The sequence below is a fragment of the Musa acuminata genome, chromosome BXJ2-5 (genome assembly GCF_036884655.1).
Source record: "Musa acuminata AAA Group cultivar baxijiao chromosome BXJ2-5, Cavendish_Baxijiao_AAA, whole genome shotgun sequence".
In the NCBI taxonomy this organism is placed as follows: Eukaryota; Viridiplantae; Streptophyta; class Magnoliopsida; order Zingiberales; family Musaceae; genus Musa; species Musa acuminata.
The window spans coordinates 4323343-4338210 of record NC_088342.1 but is presented as its reverse complement, the minus strand read 5'-3'; the positions used below and the strand labels follow the sequence as shown (position 1 = coordinate 4338210).

The 14868-nt window shown below is 38.8% G+C and overlaps 1 protein-coding gene across 2 annotated transcripts; it reads left to right on the top strand.

Moving 5' to 3' along the window:
- The first annotated feature begins 508 nt into the window (after positions 1-508).
- On the top strand, positions 509-13331 carry LOC103984049 (ubiquitin receptor RAD23d). 2 transcript variants are annotated; one of them, XM_009401455.3, is made up of 12 exons: positions 509-666; positions 1664-1825; positions 3317-3370; positions 5436-5518; positions 5635-5697; positions 8003-8180; positions 10586-10735; positions 10815-10880; positions 10968-11015; positions 11111-11220; positions 11308-11386; positions 13028-13331. In XM_009401455.3, the coding sequence occupies exons 1-12, from the start codon at positions 601-603 to the stop codon at positions 13142-13144; spliced, it is 1176 nt and encodes a 391-aa protein (XP_009399730.2). In that variant the 5' UTR covers positions 509-600; the 3' UTR covers positions 13145-13331. The 2 variants fall into 2 exon arrangements, with proteins under 2 accessions (XP_009399730.2, XP_009399729.2); XM_009401454.3 differs by having other exon boundaries at positions 11305-11386.
- The last annotated feature ends 1537 nt before the right edge of the window (positions 13332-14868 follow it).

Below are 14868 nucleotides of genomic sequence, written 5' to 3'. Positions count from 1 at the left end.
CGTTCCTGTTATTACTGCGTTTCGAGGACTTGGCTTCAGTGCATTGACTGAAGAGTATCTGAGATCGCAGTCAATTATTATGTTCATGACTCGCAAGCATGCATATAACTGCAAGTAAACAGCCTGTGTTCTGTCGATATATCGGCTGGTGGTACCGTACCTTTCCGCGATGAGCATCTTCAACCCCACCGCCCAATCGAAACACCTCTGCGAGGATGATGTGGTCTGATCATAGAACTGATGAAGTTGGACTCATATCAGTTTAACCTAATGCCTTTGATACGGAAAATTATATATATATATATATATATATATATATATATATATATAGGGAGAAGTATCGTGGTGCCCCGCATTTGATACGCGAGTATAATTGGTTCGGTGAACCGGGGTCCTCGGCCGGCCCACAAACTTTGACCAATGGAAAAGGCCAATTTCGTGTTCGGCGATCTGAGCCGGACATGCGATCTAGATGACTTAATTTGATTCACCGACTGAACTCCTCTCGTGTTTATCCTCCTCTATAATGCCTCGCCCCAACCTGCGGTTTGGCCCCTTTGCGTTCGACGCAGCCGCAGTGCGATTGGGCAAACGAGAGAGATGAAGATCTTCGTCAAGACGCTCAAGGGCTCCAACTTCGAGATCGACGTCAACCCCGAAGACACGGTACCTCTCATCGATTTGATCCCATCCCTTTCGGCGATCCGATCCTCTTGGATTATGTGCGTTTGTTTGATCTTTTTCGTTGTCCTTCCACGAGTTTGACGCCGTCGCTGCTTCTTCCGACCGAATTTGGCTTGGTTCCTTTGACCCTCTTGCCGGATCGTTGGGTAATAGGGTTCGACACATATCTTGTAGTTGGAGCTCTTGTCGAATTGTTTCCTGTCTTCAGATTTAGGGCATGGTTCTGTGTGGAAAGGGCTTTGTTTGCTTCTAGGGTTACCCGCACAATTGAATAGAGTTTGTCAATTGGATGGATATGCCGGTGGGGTTATATATTATTTGGATTGGTTATGCTTCACTTCAAATGATTCTTACTAGAATGTTTGGCCCTTGCATAAAGTTGATGTATCAAGCAAAGATGTCGTGTCTATTATTCTCTTTGTCATGAAAAAGAGTCTTTTGGGAGAGATTCTTTGGATTGTCATGGATTTGATCATGAAAATTTGTAATTGGCCGTGTAATGCTACTGATTATACTTCATTTGCTATGTAAAAGCTAAGCAACTTAAGCTACACAGTTGGGTCATCATTCCAATATGCATTGCACATTTGCATATTACATTTACCTATTTGTTATTTCTAATTGGCACGTTCACTTGCTTGCTCATCTGTTCTCCCTCAAGTTCATGCCCTTGCATGTCTTGCTGTCTAGAAAGGTTGGTGTCCTAATGTGGATATGGACTTGATGGGAATGGTCAATTGCATGCGGCCTTACCTCAGATGCAAAGAAGCTATTTCTATGGCTCGAACCCTTCTAAAGTTGTAACTGAGCAATCCTATAATGTCACTGAAGTTTATTTGTCACTACTATAGATTTTTTTTTTTTTGAAGCTTTCTGCCTCCACCTTATTTAATTTGTGTGTGATAAGGAAAAAAATAAATATGGGGAGTGAACTGTGGTCTGTGTGTACAGTGATTATTTCTATATGATTGTTTTGCAGGTTGCTGATGTAAAAAAAAATATTGAGACCTCTCAAGGAAAGACTGTTTACCCTGCTGAACAGCAAATGCTTATACATCAAGGGAAAATTCTTAAAGATGATACAACATTGGATGAGAACAAAGTTTTCGAAAATAGTTTTCTTGTTATAATGCTGAGTAAGGTACTTGTCTTTTTCCCCGAAAAGATCATTCTGCTTCTTAACATTCTTACATTTTTGGATTAGCCACAAATCTTGGTTATTTAGATTGTCCTACAAGTTCTGGTGATTTTTTGTTTATCATCATATTGCTGCCTTTAACAATGGAGGCGTAGGATGTCACATTTACTGCAGTTGCCAGCTGTCATTGTACTAACAGTTGATTTCAGTTATATGGATCACACAAATCTATTCAGATTTTTGTCCTATGTTATGTTTTACTGCACCTGTTTCATGATATTGCAACTTGGGGGAAATTTCAACTGAACCCTTGTATTCAGTATTTTCTACCTTAAACTTTAAGGTACATTTTGTCCAAGTCCCATCGTCACTTTCCATCCGCAAGCCTTAATGGAAAGCCGATGTGATTGTTTAATAAAACCCTACTTGTCAACATGAGATAAATATTTGTTAAAAAAATGGTTTCAAAGATTGATTTAACCAATACATCTTGACCAATAACAGAGCCTATCACTTGTTATCATTCACCATACTACACATTTACTTTTTTTAAATTGTTTTTTCAAGTGATGCTGGATTGGTACCATACTAGTCTGATGGGTTGTTGAAACCAATATTAGCCATTATTCGAAACCTTGTAAAAAAGTGTCCAATATGCCCATACTGGTTAGCAACTCATGTCCAGTGTGCTGAAAATTTTTTTGAACCTTACTGGCATGTAAGAAGACCACTTTATGCTTAAATAGGTTAAGCTTATTATAGGGAAAGTTGACTGTAAGACTTGATTGAAATGCTAAGTTCAGGGGATGAATTGGCCAAAGTTTGAAGTTTGGGAACCAAATCGAAATTTGCTCCAGAATTTAAGCATTGATGGTGTAATTTGCCTTTATCTCTTGATATGCTGTCAACTTTAGAACTATTTTCTAGTGTTATAAATTTCAACTTTCTTGGCATTGCTTCAGTATGATATTAGTGCAATTACTCAGCTAGGTACACTGGCACTTTCATTTGAAAAGTGTCATCCACTAGGATGGTGATATCCCTACTAGATTAAATTTGTGTAAACAGGATTTATAGATCTGCTCGTGTGCCATTTTCCTGCCCTGTCCATTATTGATGCCATGATTTCAGACCAGACAAGGGGCATGAAGGTAGCTTCTTTCGTGAAGGTGTATGTATAATAATGTTATACAGAATAGCCATAAATTCAGGTAGAGTTTCATGGCTTTGTAACTTGGGTGGAAGATTGATTGATCATTAAACAAAATGTTTTCACTTGAATCCTTTGCTTGATATTTATGTATGTAAATCTTTTGCTTTGATATAGTTTAATTTTTGTGTTCAAGATTTTACTTTGATTTGAATCATGACCAGCTAACACACTGGAATTTTATAGATGATATAGACCTTAAGCTGAGGTGCCTGGTAAATAAATAGTTAACTTACAATTTTGAGTTTTTTATGATTGATGAATGTCCTTTTTGCCCTTCCTAGACCAAGGGCTCATCTAGTGGAGCTTCGACTACAGAAAAAGTACCTTTAAGTCAGGTAAGAAGACATTTTTTTGATGTATGGTATAACAAAGTCCCTAACTATATTATTGTCCATCACATTTTTTGCTGTCATATCTAATGCATATTTCCTGTTTCATCAGAATGAAATATTCTTAAGCCCATCAGTGACAACAACAAATGTTTGCTTCTTCCATGTTTTCTTGAGTTATATTTTGTGCTGACATGAATTGAAGCTGAAACACACTCTCAAACTTTAAAATTAAATTGTTGCTTCCTCATTGTCGTTGACACATACTTAGAGGAATTTAAGAACAGATCCTCTTTTGTAATACCCTGAATCTGATGGTGTACCCTGATGTAATAACGAGGATCAATTTTCTTACCGTGTGGTGTAGATCAGACAATCCTGTTGTAGCAACCCCTAATTTAATCATGAGGTGAATGTAATGTTAGTTAGATGGTAAGTTATATTCTTATTTAATAAGTTCTACATCTCTATGTTGTGTTGTGTCAAAAATTGGCTTACCGATGCCACATTAAGAAGGCATAAAAAATGTTAAAATAAAAAAATCAGAGGCTAGGGATCACCTTCTTTTATGTCTTGCAGTTGATGCTTAAGACACTTGGGTGGTTCATAGGATAGTTTGCAATATGCCTTCTTCCTAGTTATAAAAAAAAAGCCATCCGTAATCAAACAGCTTGCCTAGTTTGGCTCGTATATGATGCTTGGCAACTAGTTATATACTACTGGCATTCAATGGGTGTCTTATATGGTGAATATGACATGTATCTTTTTTGGATTCAATCTAGTGTGTTAAGTAATTGTAATTAGACGATATACCATAATTAGTCTCACATTAGAAGTGGGAAGATAGTTGTGATGGTATATATATGGGTAGACATGTCCACCACCACTTGGACTTAAGTATTTTGTGCCACGTGGTTTATGCTAATAAGTTAAGATAACCATCGAGCTATGTTGTGACAATATGGTATCAATGGCAACTATTCATGGTATGGGAGCTACAATGGGACTTAGATATGTACCAGGTGTGGAGAGAGTTGCCTGGTTGACCTTAGAGCCTTTTGACCGCACATCACCTATCAGGTATCCCAGGTGATTTATCTAATTAAATGTGTATGATCGATGAGGATTTCAGGGATATTACTGGGGCAGATTGTAATCTCCTGATTTGATTTGATTGGTCTGATATTAACCATAAGCTAGGCTTTGAATTGTATATGATTTACAATTCACATCCAACTTGTAAGGTGTATTTCTGATGGTTTCAGATCAGATTGTGACACTAGACCTGTGGCATATTGTTGGCCCCCGTGGTTTTTAATGTTGGAACATTCCTCATGTTGCTTATTAATATTTTTAGAACCTGAAGGAGGAAATTATATTGGAGTGATAAAAGAACTTGTTTTACTTGCACTGATTAGTGTTTAGGTGATTTGTTTGTTTGTCTCTCTGTTATACTGAAAAGGCATTAATTGATTGCACAATTTTCTGAAAGATAATAGTGTTACTTGTCACTATATGTATACATAGTCATGTGGCTTTATTTTGTTGAGACAAGTTAAATGAGCGAAGTTCATTGTGGCCCTACAACAGGAGTTGGGTCATTTCTGGGCATGACAGTACCAGCCAAAATGTCAGAGGAGTGCATTTGTTGCTGCCGGAAGTGTGAAGGGCATGTTTTGTTATACCAACAGATCCTTATATCGTTCCTAAGATGGTCAATAACTCATCATTTATGGTTTCTTATTATTTCCTCTCTCTGGGGTGGCATGCATTTATGTTGTGACAAACGAGTGAAATCTTAATAAGTTGACTTCCTAGCAATTCAACTGAACTCTAATTAGAGATGTTACCATGAAAATGTAACCATTTTCCATAAAATACTTCTTTACATCATTATTTGTCTTGCCTCTGCTGAATTATATACTAGTGTAGTGGCACTTTGAACTATATGATGGGATGTCACTGTAGTCTTGCGTTTATTCAATGTTTTTGAACATGCTGTGCGTATCTGCTTGAGATGAATGTCATGTGTTTTTTTGTCCAAAACCTCATGATTTTCTTTCTTGCGTAGGCCCCACCTGCTATTACTGCCCCCCCTGTTCCTTCAGTTCCTGTGTCAGCTCCATCTCAAGTACCTGCACCAACATTGTCTTCGTAAGTTCCTAATGGCTGCATGCTTGTGTTTTTACGGATTGTCATGTATAGATGACTTATTATGATTCTGTTTTATAATATATATGTATATGGTGTTTCTGTGATTCACTATGCAGGGTACCTACAAATGCACCAACTCCTACTGCCACAGCTGCTCCAGCCCCTGCAGCTACCATATCGTAAGTTGTCCGTTTACTCATTTGAAAGAGATGCAAATGGCTCATCCTTATCTTACAAGGATATCATGTAATACATGTTAATCATCTAAATGCATGGCATTGTGCAGCAGTGAAGATGTTTCTAGAGTTAAGAATTTTGCAGAATCAACTCTTTGGAAGATTTTGTTATCGTGTGCACCTTGCTAAGTTATATTTATTTTGACAATTTCACTTGTGTGTGAAGGGTTGTCTGACATTGATTTTGTAATTCATGGTTGTACTTTCACATGATATGTAACATAAATTCCATTATTTACTTATAGAATATAGAGAAGAATTCTAATAAAATGTTTTTGATTTTTTCTGGTATGCTGTTTCTGACAGTGTATGTGGTTCCTATTAGTTCTGTTTTTTATGCTTCTTGGATCAACTTGGTACACGTGTCCATTGTGATATGAATATGATATGTTGGGTTGTTACAGTCATAGCCAATTTTCCTTTGTGAATTTATTGTGTTTTGTAACTACGTATTTATGCTAAAGATGCAGGTGACAAGAATTTGTACTGCAATTTCTCATTGTTGGCAAAACTAGATCATATGCTATTTCTTCGACTTTTACGGGAAGAGATATCCTACCATTTTCTTTTATATGCTTGGACAATTTTTTAGGTTCTTACCTTCTGATCTTGCTTCTGCTTATGCTTGCTTTGCTTGGTGCAGCTCTTGTTTGGCTTCAAAGATAACTTAACAATTTAGTATGTGCTTTAGACAGACGATTTGCATTCTGGATTCTGTGATTCTGTTTAACTTCTTTTTTACATGTCTGCTATATGTATAATCTTCTACTCCTTTTTTGCTTTCTGTTCTTTATTTTTTGTTCATCGTCTTCTGTAATCTGGAATTAGATTTTCCTCTTTGAGCTTCTTTGTCCTTTTATCCTAGTTTTACTTCTATTTGTATATTTTTTTCTAACTATATACCCCATAAAGAAAAGAAAGGAGTTGAAATTTGCTTTCTAGGTTATTTGAGGTGCAGTTGTTCGTCTACCATTTGATTTCATCATGCTGAAATTTGGCTGTATTGATATTGTTTCTGTTCGAGGGTGATCCTTGGTACAATCAGTGATTGCAAAAGGCGCTCGGGCGAGGCGAGGCGAGGCCCGAGCGCCTCGCTAATGTCCCAGGCGGCGCGCTTCAAACAGGCGCCGCCTGGGCGCTCGCCCGAGCCCAGGCGCTGGGCGCTTCGGGCGAGCGCCTGGGTAAACCAAGGCGACCGAACCAGAATTTTAGGTCTGGTTCGGTTGTTAGTTGGTTCAATCGAACCAACTAAACCGATATAACCCCAACCCTAACCCTAACCCAACACTAACCTGCTGCCGCTCTCGATCGCGATCGCGATCTTGTCGCTCGCTGACGCTGCTCCCCGCTGACGCTGCTCGCCGCTGTCGCTGCTCGCGCCTCCCGCGAGCCTTCCCGCTGCTCGCGCCTCCCGCAAGCCCTCTCGCTGCTCGCGCCTCCTGCAAGCCCTCCCGCGAGCCCTCTCGCTGCTCGCGTCTCCTGCGAGCCTTCCCGCTGCTCGCGCCTCCCTTGAGCCCTCCCGCGAGCCTTCCCTCTGCTCGCGACTCCCGCTGCTCGCGCCTCCCGCGAGCCCTCCCAGCTGCCGCGAGCCCTCCCTTTGCTCGCGACTCCCGCGAGCCCTCCCGCTACTCGCGCCTCCCGCTCCCTTTCCTTTTCCCCCCGCCGCTCGCCGCTGCCGACGTTGCTTCCTTTCTCCGTCAAGCTCAGACTGCTCAGTATACTCTTAAATCTTAATATTAAGTTTATTTGAATTTTGAAATGATTAATTTTCATTAATAGATTAATAATATATTATTTTGATTTTAATGTTATTAATTTTGTGATTTTGTATCTTAGATTTTTTTAATTTAATAGCATATTTTTATTTAAAATTTTAAATAATTATATTTATTAATTATATTATATATTTTTATATTTTAGCGTCTCGCTTCGCTCGGGCGAGCGCCTAGCGCCTCGGGCGTTTTTGGACCTTGGCGCCTTTTGGCGCCTAGCGCTTTTTAAATCACTGGGTACAATGATAAGGTTACTCTTTAGTAACTTGAGAGACCAAGGTTCCAGGTTCATGCATTGGGTTTGCCATTTTGATATTGTTGCTGTTTACTTTCGAAAGGAGATGGTGTGTGTTGATATTTTCTGCTTATTTCAGCTTGTTTTTTCTTGTCAAGTATTTATCATTGTTTCTCTACTCTGATTGGTTGTGATTATTTGATGGTTCTTGACCTCTATTTGCTCATTTATGCTTAAACAGCACAGAAGTGGATTCATATGGTCAAGCAGCATCAAATCTTGTTGCTGGTAGTACCTTGGAACAAACCATTCAACAAATTCTTGACATGGGTGGGGGAACTTGGGAGAGGGACACTGTTGTTCGTGCCTTGCGTGCTGCATATAACAACCCTGAGCGAGCTGTTGAATATTTATACTCTGTAAGAGCTTCTTCTGCATTATTTTCTTTCTTTTGTCTCTTGTTATTGTGAATGATGGGAATTAGTTTTTCAAAATAGTCATTGATCACATTCCACAGAAAGTTCTCAAGAACCTTAATAGTAAAGTTCATCAGTTAGCTAAGTTGGGAAGAACACAAGAGTTCTCTGGTTTTTGTAATAGAGGACAATTATGCAGGAAATTGTATCTGCAAATTGATATTTTCTGCTGTGCTCAAGAAAGCCCCTTACTGAAGTTGGTTATAATATCTATTTTTAGGATTTTCAATTAATTTCTATTTTCACCTTTTAGATATTTTGTGGCATCAATTAGACAAAGCATTGCAAAGTTGTCGAAGAAGTTGATCAAGAAGCCCTAGTCATTTGCAATCTTCTTCTAAGCTATAGCAGTTTATACAGCTAGGTGTTGCTAGGGGTTTGCACTGTATGTAAACTATTAAAACCAAACTGTTTGCGACACATCAGTTTGTTTTAATGTTTATCTGTTGATTTAACAAAGACATGTTAGTTGGTAAAGAAAGTCCCGATTGTCTCAAGTTAAAGCCACATGGATTGTTAAACCCAAATAAATAAAATAGGATAAAGTAATTAAGTCGAAGGACATTGAGTCTTCACCTGCTGCGCTGATTTCTCTCTTGTGATTTCCTTTTTCATTAATTTTTTAATTTTTAATTTTAATCTTCCAATCAGTTATAAGGCACCTATCTGATCTGATCGATTTTGATTGGTGCTGAGTTTTGTCATTGGCTGACCTGTCATTTTGATTTTGTGATCCATGGACTGATACAACTGTGAGTATTTTAGTTCTTTCATCATAGTTGATCTTATATTTAAGATGTTGACACCGCTAGAGAATCCAATATCATTAATGTGATTAGCAGGACACTAATAGTAAGTCATGATTTTAGATACTGGTCTGATATTGATATTGAGCTATATCTTTTAATGTGGTGCTTGGTTGGACCGACAAACATCAATTGAAACATACTGGTCCAGCCGGTATTTTAAACCATGGTACAAGTTGCAAAGCTTAGCATGCATACATGTCACATGATGCACAAATTAAGGATACAGGATACTGAGTTAACACAATATAGATGCACTAATGATTCAAATTGTAAAAGAACATGATAAAATGCTGCACTAACATAGGAATAAATATATTTTAGGCCTACAATACTTTATATCATGAATCTTCAGAATTTATTTATTGTGTTAGATTGTGTAGTTTATAACCACAAGTAATATTTCCTTCCAAGGGTAAGGCTGCATACGTTGATATTCTCGTCTTTGCATGTTGAATAATCATTGACCTATCCACAAGTGATCAGTGTTACTTACCTACATATTATGAAAGGGGTTAATTTTTGGTAACAAAGTACTTGAACAATATAAAGATAGCAACACCTTTATAAATTAGCTGACACCAATATTTTACTTCCATTAATCATAGTTGATGCTTAATGGCAGCAACATAAAATTACATATCTAAGCATATGTCCATCTTGTCAAGAATCAAAATATCATCATGTAAAATAATTAATGAATATTTTTTTCCTAAGAGATGCATTTTATAAGTTCCCTAAACTATTGGTTCTTAAAAATTATTTACTTAGAGAAGGGATACTTAAAGGAAGTATTTTTTAACATGTATCCAGTTTGTCGCCTTCAGATAACCTATCCAATATGAATATTGCTGCTAATTTAAAGTATCTATGTTTCATATATATATCTAACCTTTTTTTTATTGAAATATGTGTATATTTATGTGAAAAGTTTTCATTTGGCTCATGAGGTTATAAATTTCATTTCTCTAATGGTGGTCGATTTGATCTTACCTGGTTTTAATTTTACCTAATCCAACCATGTCATTAAGTTCAATTATAAGCCAAGGAAGCACTTTAGTTGAGCACTGCTCAGCTTCCATTTAACGTTAGGGTTTCATCTTTATATTGGGCATTATATTATCCTTAGGAACAATGAAGGTGGCTCAAATAAATATAATAGAAATGGTTTTCTTCTCTGTGTGACTTTATTTATTATGCTCATCTGTTGAGCTCTTTTCTGATGATATTTTTAACATATATTTTTCTGCAGCTGTTTTTTTCTTTAATACTTGCATAAGTTATATTGTAATCAATGTTAAAAACATACCTGTTCACTTGGCTAAATTGATATTCGATAAGTTTGAATTGGTGTTGTACTTGCATCTTCCTTGATTAGTAACTGACAGCAAGATTGACTTATTTTTTGTTGACTTTAAAAGCTATTCATAGTTACCTGGTTAACTTTCCAATGTTATGTGATATTGCCAACATACTGCAGCAAATCTTTAAGAACTTCTCCGTGATGTTGTGTTTTTAAATATCTGTGTGTATTTCTATCAGGGAATTCCTGATCATGCTGAAGCCGCACCAGTTGCACGAGCACCAGCAAGTGGGCAAACAGTCAATTCCCCAGTTGAGGCTCCACAGCCAGTTCAGCCTGCAGTTCCTTCAAGTGGTCCTAATGCTAATCCTTTGGATATTTTTCCCCAGGTTACTGCAGTATGTTTGGTTCAGTAGTTTTTGCTTCTTGTATAAATAATAAGTGACTCTTTTTATGTGCCTACTTCAGGGTCTGCCAAATGTTGGATCACATGCTGGTGGGGGCAGCCTGGACTTCCTGAGGAATAGTCCACAGGTATCTTAGGTTCTGTCTTATAGAAGCCAAAAAACTGAGCAAGGGTTCTTGAGTACTAAACTTTTTTTTTTCCCATCTTTTGTGCAGTTTCGAGCCTTGCAGGCTTTGGTGCAGGCAAACCCTCAAATTCTGCAGGTTCTTTTATTGCTTACATATTTCTTCATTCGTTTTTAGATGGTTGATTTTGTATTACGATAATCTTTCTTTTGTTGTTTTCTTTTGATTGACAGCCCATGCTTCAAGAGCTGGGGAAGCAAAATCCTCAGATTATGAGGCTCATTCAGGAACATCAGGGGGAGTTTCTTCGATTGATAAATGAGCCTGCTGAGGGAACTGAGGGGTGAGGAACAGTTTTATTGTTTATCGTGACTTCGATCTTAATGAGAATGTTGGTTTTGCTAACCTTTGCTGAATCTATGTGAAGTAGCAACGTCCTAGGTCAGTTAGCTGCTGGAATGCCACAAGCCCTGACGGTTACTCCTGAGGAGCGCGAAGCCATTGAGCGTGTAAGTACGAAACCTTTTTTGCTCAATGAATCACCTTCAGCAACAGACAATGATCTACATCTACATAAACGTTGCTTGTTTTTGTTCTCAAGTAGATGCTAGCAGCATCATTGAGAAACATTATGTTCTTTTGTTTCTCTCCTATTCATGGTTTCCCTCGTTGCATATTTATGATTATAATATTCACATGATTTAGAGGCAAGCTTTGACACTATGCAAAGGTTTATCTACGTGATCAGGATTCAAGTCAGAGAATAATTTCATTGGTTGCTAGCTATGTACATTTAATCTAACCAAATCCCGCATTGGTGTGAACCTAGCCCATTTGGCCACCCTAATACTGACGATGTCTGATATCCAAAATCATGGGAAGGAATTAAAATATGCGAAGGTTTAGAGGCAAGCTTTGACACTATGCGAAGGTTTATCTACGTGATCAGGATTCAAGTCAGAGAATAATTTCATTGGTTGCTAGCTACGTACATTTAATCTAACCAAATCCCGCATTGGTGTGAACCTAGCCCATTTGGCCACCCTAACACTGACGATGTCTGATATCCAAAGTCATGGGAAGGAATTAAAATATCAGTTTGTCAAGGTCTTTTATTATAAATATCGACAGTATTGTTAATATTTGAGGAAATCAAAACAACTGAAAATTTTCTCTAGTAAGGCATTGCATTACCCTGTGATATTTGTATGACTTTTTGTTTTAATATCCATTATATGGGTTGGCAGAACTGTTATGGGCTTTTATAAAGTAAATAGGTTTGCTGTGAGACGGCTTCGAAGCTAATAATTAAAAGAATGAGGTTTGATCAGGTTATTTGCCCTATTAAAAGTTGATATCTCATAATTGATCTGATCGATCTCATGGAATCTAACTTATGGTTAGTGGACCAGGCGGAAAATTTGGTTTCCCTATTAGAGTCTAAATTTCATGGGGAATACTACTTTTTCAATTCTGATTTGCTTGGCCTGAAAAGTTATTAGAAGCCAAAAATCTTAGACATCTGCATATGATCTATCATTAGAACTAATTTCCACCTCATTGTTGGCATTCTGTTCTCAAGAAGATCGGTACCTATTGAACCATCCAGCATCAGTTCAAGTGTAACTTCTGTCAGACCTTAGCACTGGAGGAGTGATTCTTTCCATAAATGTCTTTTTTTCCCCTTTAACTCATTATTTTAAGTGTGGTTTTCTTTTGTTTTGTGGTGAGCCCCAATGCTGATGTGTACTGGTTGCATCAATCAGCACGAGAACTGTGCCGACCCAATATGGTATTTGTACACCCCTCTACATGCCATGCTGACGTGCCAGTACCATGGCAGCAAGTGCCATCTGACATGAATTGCATGTCTGGCACATTGAATTTACAGTTTAATTTACTTGAATACTGAAATCCTTGTTACAAGTTGCAGATGAGTTGTATTCTTAACGCACTTGTACTTGTGCACATGCACAGTCAAAAAACTAATTGTCTTGACTTCTGGAATGGGTACCGATTTATTCTTTTTTATAACCCACCAATTGGTCTTATCTTCGAATCATTTCCTTGTGGCAGTGGTAATGATGTTTTAGTCACTTCATCTATTTGCTCATCTTTGTTGGTGATTTCATCACACCTTGTTCTGGCAGCTTGAAGCGATGGGTTTCGATCGGGCGCTTGTGCTGCAGGTCTTCTTTGCTTGCAACAAGAACGAGGAGCTGGCTGCAAACTATCTTTTGGATCATATGCATGAGTTTGAAGACTGATCTGCAAACACAATTGGAACAGGTTTTTCAATCAGCTTCTACTGTGCTTATAAGCCAAATTAAGAGCGCTGTGTAATATCCATATATGCTGCTTAAGAGCACGGGGGTTATGGAATGACTATACTTTTCTTTATAGTTTCTTGGAGACGTAATTGTGTATAAAGATTAAGTAATCGTTTTTTAATCATTTTCCTTGTGTTGCTTACGTTTCAAGCAAATAGTTAGTGGCTAATCACATTTGATTTGATCTCCTTTATTCTGCGACTCCGGTTTTAAGAGTGGGATTTCACAGCTCAAGCTGATGGTTATTTATCTCTGTTTTCTCCTTCTTCTTCTTTTTTATAAAGGAAAAAGAATGTAAATCTAAACATGTTTTAAGAGTAATTCACCTCAGGAATTGTCCTTCCGTGTTCTAAGAGGGGGTGTATGTTCGGATCACTTTTCTTGAATCACATGCTGTCCAAGTCGGCTTTGACTCGAGTTTATTTATTTTCGTTATTCTAAGAGCTTGATTAGTGAAAATTTACATCATATATATGTATATAATATATACATGTATAGAATTGTGAAACGTCGAAGTGGTTCCACTTTTTTCTAGGAGGGTTCGAACTCGCTCTGAATTCGAGTGTGCCTTGAAACAAATGTTAGTTGTTTGTCATTATTTAGAGCACACATACATGAGCCTAAGGAAATTTATGCAGAACCATGTTGTTTGAAACCTGGCATGACTACTTCTGATGGTCCAAACGGTATTCAGCCTGCAGATTACCGCAAGCTTAAGTCCACAGTGGCGATGGCAAGAAGTGCAATTAAGGACCGCGGATCTACGTGTTGCCTCTGCTCTGCTGCCACAGGTTGATGATGTGGGTGGGTGGCCCTGTTGAGGAAGATGATCGTGCGCTTCTGCGACCAGAAGTAGCAAGGGGACTCCCGGGATCACCTGCTCCACCGCCAGCCCCATCTTCTTCTTCTTCTTCTCCATCCATATGTGGATCTCAGCGACAGCCTCCGCTTCTCCGGCGGGTTCGCCACCAACCCCTACCACACTATCACAAAGAGGGAGGCAGCGACAGGGATGGGACGATGCAGATAGACCGATGCCCGTTTATGCTTCCGCTCGTTCGGTCCCGGCAGCGGAGGGGACGTCGAGGGCCGCGGCGGAAGCCAGCGGTGTGAGCTTCCCTCAAATGCGCGCTGGCTTAGCCTTTGAGCCGTTCTGTCACAGGGAAACGGGGCCGCCGGCAGTGGCGGAGAAGAATGACGAGAAGGGAGGCGGTGATGGGGAGGATGGGTTGGGCGGTGAGAGGACTCGCGCACTGCATGTTCCTCTCTGCTCTCGTTGGATGGAAGAAGAAGACCACTTCTCTGGTATTCGTTGTTTTGGATAAGGAGCGACATCAAATTGGGCCAATCCAAGGCCGGTTAGTGGACCGGCCCAATTATGCATGGGCAATCATTCTTGGCTCCTGTGGGAGTTCAGTTACCTTGGCGAAGGTGATAACTACACTTCCTCTCTTTTGAGCTCTGTTTATTTTCGCTAAGAGAATCAGATGAAGCTATCCATCTTTCTTTCCCAAAAGGAAAGGAAGATTAAAAGAAAAAGAAATCCACAGGAGATTAACTTCGCCTTGTATTCTTGATGGTTGCTTTTGTATGTACCACAGGAGAGGCGAGCTTGGGAGCATTCCAGCTTGACACTTAAATTAGAGTCATTGAGGCTTTTG

What these genes read in the sequence shown, in the direction of transcription:
- LOC103984049 (XM_009401454.3), top strand. Translation starts at nt 601, where the DNA reads ATGAAGATCTTCGTCAAGACGCTCAAGGGCTCCAACTTCGAGATCGAC. An exon ending in AAAAAGTACCTTTAAGTCAG is followed by an intron (nt 3,371 to 5,435) that starts GTAAGAAGACAT and finishes TTTCTTGCGTAG; the next exon opens with GCCCCACCTGCTATTACTGC. An exon ending in CAAACCCTCAAATTCTGCAG is followed by an intron (nt 11,016 to 11,110) that starts GTTCTTTTATTG and finishes TTTGATTGACAG; the next exon opens with CCCATGCTTCAAGAGCTGGG.